Genomic DNA, 11,398 nt, shown 5'->3' with positions numbered 1-11,398 from the left:
CGTGCCCTCAAGGTGCGCCGTGCTTATCGCGGCTTAGGAAGGGAGGTTAGGGCCCGAGAGGGCGATCCCAGCGCCCTTCCTCTTGTGGCGGCCCTTTGTCATGTAAGCGTGCCGCCATTCAGGGCCAGACTTCAGAGGGGTCTGCCGGGGAGGAATACACAAACGGGGAAAGCTCCGGGCCCCGCCGGCCCCGCGGCCGGCACAGACCTGCCCGGGGCGGTTTACAGCCGGTCCGGGGCACAGGGACCGCGTGAAATTCCGCTGCATTTGCTGCATCCTTCATGCATACTCCCATACCTCTGCGGTCAGGCCCCATCCCACGGCAGACGATGTTGTGCCCTGGGATTTAACATAAATCGACATACTTCCATATTTTTGCAGCGCATCACTTTTTTTTTTTTTTTTTGGTACACTGATCAGCCCTAGATTCGGTGTGAAACACTTTCATGAAGAAATGCAGGAAATAAATTTCAGCAGGTGTAGATTATATTACTGGTACTGATTTCAGTACCATTTTCCCTGTACTAGTCAGCAGATATGAAGAACATGCACAACTTATGCAAAGTCCAGGGAAGGTTTTGGATTCTTTAAATTCCCTAGAAACCCCCAATTACTCATTTTGTTTAGAAAAGGAGCTGCTTTTGCCATGGAAAAATAACATGTATCCCACAGCCCATTAACACGGCAGCTTCTGCAATAGCAAGTCACTTGCGCTTTGCACTTGAATCTTGAGAGAGACATATTCCTCAGTTTTATTAAAAACAGTACTTAAAACCATTTTTTTATATGAGTTATCTGAGAAGACTGGTTTGACAATACAAATATGGTCAGCTTTTACCTAATTATAGGAGTAATTTGAGTTCATTTAATGCCTTGCTTGAGCTTAATTTGTCTCCTTTGGAATTACTGCCATTTTTCTGATCAATTCAGATGTGCCCTGTCCTTCGTGCAAGTCAATACTCATGAAAATCAAGCTGATCAGAAAAGAAAAGGGCATTCAGAGCAACTGCCTGCCTGCATAGCCAGCCCCAAAATACACTGTGTGAATTAATGAGCCATAAGGAGGAAGGCGTATTAACAACCAACCACATCAAGGAATTCTTTTCTTTCTCCTCTTAGCTGGATATATTGGATTAAAAGCCACTGTGACTGACTCAGATGCGAAAGTTTTGCATGCTTACGTCCCGCTTGTAGGTCAATAAGACTACAATAATTGAGACAGCGAGATGTTTCAGTGAAAAGGATCTAATTTGTTTTGCTGGCAACGCAGGGCAGTTCACACTGCACGCTTTATACGTACCCTATTATTGACAGCAAGACTATTTCTAGTTTGAACTTGTGAACCCACTTGTTAGGACTGTTGAGAGAGGAAAACAACAACAACAACTACTACACAAGCGATGTCAAACTTTTATTTCAAACTTTTGCAATACTGCATTAGTTACTGATTGATATGGAGAAAACCTCCCAGCAGTTTCTTCTGTTTATATAAACATAATACTGCAACTTTACAGTTATCAGAACCCTGTCTCTCAAATACTTTGTGTAACTGCAAGCGGTTCAAAAAAAAAAAAAAAAAGGCTAAGTTTTGATATTGTTGACTTATTTCTGAACTATAGTCTACCCTCACGAGTTCAAATTCTACTGCAGTAAAAATTTCCAGCTATGTGGACCCACAGTGTGCTGTGATGAATGTATAAAATACACCATTAAACTTCATGTGGTTTTGAGTCCCATGACCACAAATTAATGTTATAGGAATGAGAAACAACGTGTGGAAGAGTGAAATAGGTACAGCTGGCCCAGAGTCGCACACAGAGTACGGAGTCAAAGCAGGCATTGCAGAAGGGAAAATCAAGTGCCTTCATTTTCAAAACAGGTCGTTCCTGACAAAGACACCGGTGAAGCACCGTTCATCAGAGTAAAGACGAGGCTTTTTGATTCATATTTGAAAGAGTCAAGTTTTTAATCGGTCTGCATGAACGAGACTTATCTTTGTTTAAAATACTTCTTAGAAACTGCTTCGCTCACGTTGTCTTTTCCCTTTCAGTTGTTTTAAAAACAAGAATTATTTCAGCTAGCCCAAGCTGGGCACAATCAATTTCACAGGCAACCGTTCCTTACACACTGCCTATCCCAGCAAAGAGTGTGTTTAGGTGGGGTTTTTGAATAAGTTTGTTTTACAGGACTAAATCAAGGGGGTTTTTTTTGTTTTGCTTTGCCTTTTTAAGCACCCTGTGTGCCACAGAGCAAGCTCTGAAAAAACACACACATCTGCACAGTAAAATCGTTTTCCTGTCTGGTTGGGTTTTTACACTGAGCTCAAGCAACGACTGTTTCTGTTGTGCAGGCTTGTTTTTCAACAGTTGTCTACTGTGTCTATTAAGATGTTAACAAGCAGTAAGCAGTGTGGGAAAAAAAAAACCCAAGGCATACACCAGTGCCGGAAACCACTGGGCAGAACAGAAATGATGTATAATAACCCTTCAAAGATCTTCCTTTGACTTTTGGCTTGTTTCTGAGAGGCACTGATGAAGAAGGTCCAGATTAAGAGGTCCAGACACCAAAGAGGCGCTGGTACATATCCAACTGCCATGCAAAAGGTATAAAGATGCTTTCCTGCAAGATGCAAAAGGTATAAAGATGATTTCCTGCTAGCAGCTAGGCCATCGAAACAGGAATTCGAAATTTTCCTTTCAATGCCAAGCTCTTACTGACTCGAGCAGTTAGTTGGTCCTGGGCAGAGACTTCCACTGCGTGCCTCGGTTTCTCCATCTCTAAGGACGGCTCTAACACGACCTCTTTGCTGAAAGGCTTTGAGGCACATATACAGAAATCAATAAATAACACATGAATCTTAATGGCTTTGTGACAGAGCCTTTAAAAAATTAGACCCTTCTCCCCATGTTCCATAAAGAACTAGAAATATTTATAGGATTTTTAAAAATATATTTTTTTTAACACAGTGTTTAGGAAGTAAAATTCAGCAAGACAGTTCAATTTTGTTGCTAACCAGTTCTACATGTTTCACATGTTTCTACAGTGAATCCAACGGCGCAGAAAAGGGTATATTTAAGCGCCTATAAAACCAAATTTGGCAATATTTGCACAACAGAATCCTAGCCCAGACATTTTAGCTTTTAATTAAAACAGCGGAACACAATACTAGTTCTAAATTTCTCAGCCCTTACTGTTTACTTATCAATCCTTTTCAACTCCAGAGAATGAAAACTCAGAATTTTTTGTGCTTAGTGAAGGCAATCAGTTCCTGTTCTTACCACCTTCTCCCTCCACAGATTATATAAAGTAAGAAAAGACAGACAGAAGGAATACTTTGCCAAAGAAAAGCAGTCCTAATTCAGCAGGAATCGGGACAAACCAATTTATAGTCCTGCTTTCAAATTAAACTACCCGAGAAGGGAAAAACGTTATTGAAGACCGCTTGTTCCAATCCTAACCTAAAACACGGGCAAGACAATTCTATAACATCGCATGCTTATATAAAATGCGTGCGACGCTATACAGCCCCAGCCCTACAGACCGAGTTTCCTATTAACTCTCCTGAGATAACCATCCAGTACGCTTTTACCCATTTTTTGTTGTTGTTGGCAAGAACCGTTCTCAACAACGAGTACCTGGGGATATGCTAGGGAAGGCGGGCATCAAAAGGCAAGTGGGGAGCGGTTCTCTTCATTTCCTTTTGTCCTGCAAAGACTTCTCTTTGCTTCCCCCTTGCACCACTAAAACCAGCAGGCAGGCTTTCAGAGAGCTGCCTTTCCTGCACCATCCCTGCTACCAAATTCACTCATCGCTACAGAATAATTGTGGGAAGGCAATTCATCGGCAATTGCAAAGCTATTTGAGATGGTCGGATACAGGGTGTTCTAAAAGTGAAAAGGACTGTTGTTCTGTCGCACAAAGGAGTTTACAACCTATTCCTCATTCAGCTCTCGGTGCCCTAATAAAGTGGCAGCAGAACAGAATACGTCGGATTGTGCTAGACAGAGGGTGAGTGAGAAGGAACGAACAGAAGGCAACTGGGCGATTCTGACAAAAATCCGAGGTCTCTGCTGTTAAGCACCCCAGTCAGCATACACGTACGTAAGGGCTGTGCTACACCATTTCTCAAATTCACACTGATAATTTTACAGGTCTGGTTACGTGGGACACCGTGCTAATCCACATCTGGCTTCACATCTTAAGGATAGTAAGTGGCAACGATGAGATGTGTTGGTCTCCAGCACACGTAAGCAGAGGTATGTAGTCCCAGAGCATGAAATAAAGAGTTTGCTGTAATCCCACACGGGGAATCCACAGGCACAGAGAGACCGCTTGAACTCTGCGTGCATCGAGTGAAGGTCACTGTAATGCTTTGGACTGGTGCCTCTGTGTATGGTGGATGCAGGTGGTGGGGAATAAAAGGTGCAACAATATTAAAAACATACCTTCGACATCCTTCGCCCTGCCTGAGGCAGGCCATCACATGTCAGAAGATGAAGTGCTCAAAATTAAAAAAAAAAATATTAATCCAAGCCATGTGCTTGAACACGGACCGTGCTACATTACTGGCAGCAGAGCTCCCAGTTGCTGCTACACTAGAAGAAAGAGGAATCTTCTCACTCCTCTCTTTCCACTCCTCACTCAAAGTCATTGTAGCGATGCTCTACTGAGAACGAATATGCACTAAACAGAAGGCAGTTCACGATCATGTAAAAAAAAAAACAAACCCAAAAAACAGTGACAGCCAGTTTAAGAAAAAATGATCACGATAATAATAAAAGGACGTTGCTGCTAGACCCAAGGCAGATGGTGCAGTCAGTGCAGCTAACAGCAAGCCCAGCCTGGCGGGGCTGTCTCTTTTATGTTAATATAATCCCCACTCCCGGCAGCAGAGGAACTTCCATCACCAGTGGATGAGGACATCATCTTTTCAATCAGGACTCTAGAAGACAAACATATGTGAGTGTGTTTGCTTGGGTTTTTTTTTTTAAACAAGCAGCATTGGGCCACACAGTTTTTCAGCAGTACAAAAAAGAAATAGCAATTCATTCTAGAGGGACACAAAACTCCAGAACTTTAATGACTAAACCACCAGGTTAAGGAACCCCATAGCACGGACAACAGCATGGCTGCTAGTACCTGGCAGCATCAGAAGACTCTGCAGTGACCGGATAACTAACAACGCCTACTGCAACCACCCACCTCGGGCCCAGTTTAGGACTGGGACACAGCAACAGGCTTCCTAGGTACCAACTGCCCAAGCTCAAGATCAGCTGCAAATACCCAGAAAAGGCCAAATTCTCCATCCAAGGATTGGTGCATCACAAAAGAATTTCTAATAGCTTTGCACAAGAAGTCCCATCCTCCTGGTAGAGGCCAGCATATGAAAAAACATCCCTGGTATCGTTCAAAGAATTTCTGTTGCCAAAAGCATGTCAGAGCTCAACCAAGGAGAGAAAAACTTCTGACCTTTCAGAATTCACTTTCCCTTCGGGAGATTTACTTGCGTATTATTGCTGCTATTTGTTACTTACTGACAGCATCTCCCCTCACCTCAAAGACGGCCGTGTCTGAAAGAGGGAATTAACTCTTAGATGTATCACCAGTCATTGTGCCTACCTCATGGACTCATTAATATTCTTGTTTTCCTTGACAGACGTCTCCACCCAACCAGAAAAGCCATTTTCTTTGCTGAACCGATCCACTTCGTCTCTTGTCACTGCCCATGGGGAAAGGTCGCACTGTAAAACAAGAATCGGTCGGTTTAAGTTTAGCCTTTTAATTTTTAAGCTGGGAGGGGAATTCTCCCCCCCCCCCCCAGCCATTTACTGCCTGTGTGCAGGCAGGCAGCAGGCAGGCAGCAGGAAGGGTCAGCCCTTCACATCTCCCAGATCGCAAGCTGATAGAGAGTTCTTAGGGCAAGGTTCTTAATGGGATGTTGCAAGCAGCAATAGATTTATCTCATCTGAGATGCTGACACACCTCAGTCAAGGATGCATGGAATGGAGGTTCATCCAGCACAGGACAAGAAAGCGTTGTCACTCATCCAAAATTTGCCCGGCCTCTCGGCAGCAAGGAAACGTTACTGGGCTGGTGCCACTGAGGCAGCCACGCTGATGCCAGTGGGATGTACGACGGGGCAGCGAGAAAACCTGTCCCGTAACAGCTTGTATTAGCGCGACTGCAGCGCGTACAGTCACACAGATTTCCCTAATGCAGGCAAAATTGTTACCTTAAAACAGCTATCGGGGGAAAGCATTATTTGTGAAGAAGTGGAGAAGAAAAGCCGCTCTCCTGCCCACCCATCACGTTTTTGAGTCATCTCCAGTTTTAGGCTCTCTCAAACCAGGCAAGTCTCAAACTGAATCTGGAAAGGGCTGCTGAGCTGACGTTGGCACATGAAGAACATAAAGGTAGTTTTTAATGAAAGAAATACAAATCATTAAAAGACAGCAACCAATCTACACAGTGAAACTTGACACTGCATCCAAATGAAAATTAAACATCCCTCTGGCAGCTCTGAACAGAAACTTTACCTGCAGCGTCACACACAACCTTCCCAGGCTACTGCAAGTTAAAGACCAAAAAAGAAAAAGCAAAGCTTTTTAATCCAGGAGCTACAGAGCGCGAGCTCTGACAGCACAGCACGAGGCACTGCATCCTAGGACAGAGCAGTTGCTAACATCTCCTTAGTGCCATCCACGCGTTAAGTCCTACCAGCGTCCTAGTTAAGGAGGAGAACCCTTGCTAGAGAAAGAAAATTTAAGAAGAGTTCAGGAAAGGATTAAAAAGATCACAGGCTATGGGACAACCCTGGGCAAGGCTTAGTGCTAGCGGGGTCTCCTTCCATTTTGGACTCCCGTGCGCACACACAAACACACAGAGCGCGTCCAGAGCTGCTCACTTTGTTAGCCAGCAGTAGGCAAGGCACGGGGTTCCCATCTGGCAGCATGAGCTTGCTGTCCAAATCTTGCTTCCACTTCTGGCTGTTGCTGAACGTGCTGATGTTGGTGACATCAAACATGATAACGCAGGCTGACGCCTCCCTGTAGTACAGCCGGGTCATGGATGTGAAGCGTTCCTGCCCTTCGGGATCAAAAGGAAAAACAAATCCCCCCCCCAGTTACCATTTTTAGATTTGTTCACGCAAATAAGATGCTCATCGTGGTACATCATTTTCTGAGCTGACACTAAAAATCTCCACTTAAATAATGAGGAAATCCCGCATTGAGATGCGTCCTGCCTGGGGCACCTCAGCAATGCAGCGACAGAACTGGAACAAACTGGGGAGCTCTTGATCCTGACCCAGACACTCAGATGTCCCAGAAATACTTGCATTACTCCCCGTGTAACAATTTACATTCAGTGTCCCCGACCACACATTCACCTCCCCCCGAGCAGAATCCCGCCAGCAGCCGGGTGCCTGGCCACCACCAGCCGTCCCCGCTCCGGCAGGACCGTGCCACCAGCGTGGACTTGTGCTGCTGCCCGCTGTGGGCACAGCGTTACAGACCAGGCTCTCCGGAGAGAAAAATTCGATACTAAACAGAAAGCACCACAACTCACATACGCCGTTATTACTGTTTAAACCTTATGGCCTGCCTGTACGACCAAAACTGCACCCAGAGAGTAACGCCGCGGCGCTGCCGCATGGTTTGATTGTACTTGTGTAGACGGGACGCGCCACAAAGCATTCACATCGGATCACACGGGTCAGCGGCACGGTGAAAACCAGCATTTCTGACACAGGAGAGATTTCACTGTGGGCTCCCATGCAGCCCCATAGCTGGTCAACAGGCTTTTCGCTCTGAAGCCATCAAGAACTGGGCACTTTGAGTTACCTCAAAGCATCTGACCTTCTTTGCACACCTCTGGAGGTGGAAGGCGATGCAGCAGGGACTATCGGTGCGTGCATCCCCTTCTGCTCGGGGCACAAGAGCACCGTGACCAGCGTGGCCCCTCTGCTTTCCAAATCCTAAACGCCTTTTCGGGGCTGAAATTGAAATCAGATTCTTGCTGCAATCCTCTTGCTGCAAACTTCTCCTTCCTGTTTTCTTTTTAAGCATTCCAGATGCACGTCTCTGAGCAGTGAAACTGGAGGAAACCACAACCCTGTTTTTCTCACCCCTCTAGATCCAGAGGTGCCATTTTAGAGACGCTGCTGCACCGGCCCGTCCTTGGTCTGCTGCTGCTAAGGAGATTTGGGAACCGCGTTTCTCTGCACCTCTCCGGGCAGCGGGTGCTGCTCACTCCGCTTCACTGCATGTAACGCTGTGCCCCAGAGCGTGCCCCACTCCCGACCCAGCCCCACCACCTCGGGGGCACCCAACGGTCTCCTCTTGCCATGACTGCTCCCGAGGGATCCGCCGGCTCTGCTCACACAGGTCACCGAGCAACCAGATCGCAACTTCCCAGCCCCGCTCCTGATCCCAGCAGCCCGAGGTCAGTGGAGCTGCTCCACGCTTAGACCCAAGGATCAGGCCTTCCTGGCTATCACGCCAGAAATCGGGATTTTGACAGAAGACTCGGAGCTGAGAAGCTACATATCCAGCTACAAATGAGCCTGTTTCCCCATTCACTCTGCTCTGGCTTTGAAATTGGAAAGAAAGGCTCGATAGGATTTATCATCTGCACTGCTGCGTTCTTTGCAGATGGGCTTTTGATTACATATTTAAATTACTACTGCAAACCAGAGCAGTCCTGCCCCTTGGATCCACAGACTTTTAGGATTTATTTTTGTAGCAGACTCCTATTGAAAGAAAGAAAAAGAAAGGGGAAAAAAAAGAAAAAAAGGGCCCAGCCATTGAGAGCTTTAAATTCTGCTGCTGAGCAGCTTTGTGGTTCACGAGAACATACCTGCAATGTCCCAGAGCTGAAGTCGTACTGTCTCCGATTCCGACCACTGGACCACCTTCAGAGCAAAATCCACTAGAGAATCCCCAGAAAGAAAGGAAACACAATTAGGGGCCATGGGGCTTGTTCCTCCGAAGCCTCTCGCCATTTCCCAGCACAGGCCAACCCAGCAACCACTTTCACAGCCTCGGCAGTTTGTACTGGACCACCACCCACACCAGCACAGAGCAGACACAGACCAGGAGCGTCTGCAAGCGCTGTCCCCTCTCCTCCATCGCAGAAAGCTGCAAAATAAGTGTTAAATCCAGAGGGCTCCACACACCGTCCGCTCCACACCCCGCAGAGGGGATGACCACACGCACACAAAATGCCTTCAAATAAGCAGAAGTCAAGCGCGCAGTCAGCATCTCATCCCTCCCCGGGATGTTACGCTGGGCTTCTAGTTCTTCCTGAACTTCAGATTAGAGAGTTAAACAACACAACGAATGGAGCAGCGCTCCTCCCCGTCTTGCGAAGCCCAGCCTGGCAGGTCTGCTGTCGAAGCCCTCGCAAACGGCGGCAGAGATGCTGCTCTGCAATTCTTTGGGAAGGAGGACGGGCAAGGTGGAATTTTTCCAGCCAACGCAGCGCTGGGTGGACACCACTCCCCCAAATCACGGAGCTTTTCAGAATCCTGGACCCCCGGGGTTTGTAACCATCCCATGCACAACTCCCCATTTGCGGCAGGGAGCTCAGACACTCGTTCCTGATCCCTGGAGTTGTAACACCAGCACTAGTGACACTAACCAAGAGCTAAGGAAGCAGAAATTAAAATGCTCAGGAGTAAGAATTCCTCCAGCACGTAACCCTGAATAACGACAGGCAAACAAAAGGATACTGGAAACCTTATTACTTGGAGAGCTATAAGGAAAGCTTCCCTCGCCAGACTCTACATGCCAGTAAAATGCTAGATTTGCTGCTGTTGCCTGTCTTTGTTCTGCGCTGCCTAAACCGTTCAGCCGCTGGTACGTGGGGCCCGTGTCGCCTTCGCACCCACCGCTTACCAGCACCTACACCTCAGCTGCTGCGGTGCAGAGAGCAGAAAGGGGAAACACGGCGTTTTTCTCAGATGACAACGCATCAGGTTTTCACTGCAGGGGGAAAACTGCCCAGCTACGCTGCCAGCCACGCTCGCAGGGCTGGAACTTATTGAAGCCAATAACTCTTTTTAAAAAAAGTCAAAAAAAAAAAGAAAAAGAAAAAGAAAAACGTCTGCATCTCTTACTGCTGGGAGTGACAAGCGCGGGCGCAGCCCGAGCACTCTGCCCTGGTGGGACGTGGCTCTCCGGTGTTTTCAACTTCGAATTCATCCCCTCGCGATTCACGACAAAAGGTTTGAGCAGTTGTGCTCTGCCCTGGCTGTTCTGGGTCCTCGGGGAGATTTACTGGGTAAAGCCTTGGCACCTCCCGCTCCTCGTAGGTTATTCATTTACCCTGATGTTAAGCAAAGAACCACCAATCCCGCCTAATGTCATTCCCAGCCTCCTCGTTACAAAGCTGTTGTATCCCCCATCATCTTTCCAGAGCGCTGCCGATGCTTCAGCGGCGGTTTCGTGCTGCTAAATAAATGTCAGAACAAGGCTGGTCTTGTTTTCGCTGGAAAGAGCTGAGCCCGGCATCTCAAACTCTCCAGGTTAAAGCTCCTGGGGGTGGCTGTCCCCGGGGGGGGAGGGATGGGGCACCCCGAGCCGGCCGTGAAGGGTGACAGAGTCACTCGTGTGTCGAGGGGGGGGGGCTCAGAGCAGGGGCTGCCGGCACACGGGAGCTGCTCCCCAGAGCTGCTCCAGGAGCTGCAAAACGCCCTCAGCCCCGACGGGCGGGCGGTCGTTCCTTTTGCCAATTCTTCCTTCCGTGCCCGCAGGGAAGGCGAGGAGCGAGCTTCCCACGGCGGCCTGCCAGCGAGGGGAGCTGGGCAGCCCCCAACGCCACCGTTACCGGGCGTCTCCAGCCGCCTTTAAGCCGAAGGGACCGCGCCGCGCTTTTACAACAGCACCTAAACCGCAGACCAGGCCGCCACGGCCAGCGCTCGCTTTGCAAAGCAGAGGACAGCCTGTCCGCCCGGCAGCCGCCGGTACCGGCCCTCGGGAGAGGCCCCTCCGGGCCGGGCCCCTGCACGGCCCCGCCGGGCCCCGCTCACCTCCCACCGTGGACTTGTAGTGCCGGTTGAAGCTGTCGTTGGCGTAGCGCTGCACCAGCGACGTCTTCCCCACCGTGGCGTCCCCCACCACCAGCACCTTGAACATGCGATCGCGCTGCCCCATCCCGGCCCCGGCCCCGGCCCCGGCCCCGGCCCCGGCGCCGCCCGGCGCGGTCATGTGAGGGTCAGGTGGAGGCAGCGGCGGAACCTGCAGCGGGGCTGCCGGGACCTGTAGTCCGCGCTGCCGGGACCTGCCCCTGCCTGCCGGCACCCTGCCCTCTGCACCCCCGCACCCAGCGCCCTGCCCCATGCACCCCTGCACCATGCATCCACAGACCCCACCCCATGCACCCCTGCACCCCCAGCCCC

At 48.9% G+C, this 11,398-nt stretch overlaps 1 protein-coding gene across 1 annotated transcript; it reads right to left on the bottom strand.

The window, feature by feature from the left end:
• Nucleotides 1-1,394: 1,394 nt before the first annotated feature.
• Nucleotides 1,395-11,189, bottom strand: RAB29 (RAB29, member RAS oncogene family). The gene is made up of 5 exons (XM_075521565.1): nucleotides 11,030-11,189; nucleotides 8,857-8,928; nucleotides 6,905-7,086; nucleotides 5,620-5,741; nucleotides 1,395-4,942 (listed from the first exon to the last, which is right to left on the bottom strand). The coding sequence occupies exons 1-5, from the start codon at nucleotides 11,151-11,153 to the stop codon at nucleotides 4,825-4,827; spliced, it is 618 nt and encodes a 205-aa protein (XP_075377680.1). The 5' UTR covers nucleotides 11,154-11,189; the 3' UTR covers nucleotides 1,395-4,824.
• Between the last annotated feature and the right edge of the window lie 209 nt (nucleotides 11,190-11,398).

The sequence above is a fragment of the Mycteria americana genome, chromosome 20 (genome assembly GCF_035582795.1).
Source record: "Mycteria americana isolate JAX WOST 10 ecotype Jacksonville Zoo and Gardens chromosome 20, USCA_MyAme_1.0, whole genome shotgun sequence".
In the NCBI taxonomy this organism is placed as follows: Eukaryota; Metazoa; Chordata; class Aves; order Ciconiiformes; family Ciconiidae; genus Mycteria; species Mycteria americana.
Note: the sequence above shows the minus strand (reverse complement) of the source record. Positions and strands in the feature narration are given on the sequence as shown.

Excerpts from the sequence above, each read along its gene's own strand:
- RAB29 (XM_075521565.1), bottom strand. The coding sequence starts at position 11,153 with ATGGGGCAGCGCGATCGCATGTTCAAGGTGCTGGTGGTGGGGGACGCC. Across the intron at positions 7,087-8,856 it reads TCAGCTCTGGGACATTGCAG|GGCAGGAACGCTTCACATCC; the intron begins GTATGTTCTCGT and ends TTGATCCCGAAG. Across the intron at positions 4,943-5,619 it reads AATATTAATGAGTCCATGAG|AGTCCTGATTGAAAAGATGA; the intron begins GTAGGCACAATG and ends TTTGTCTTCTAG.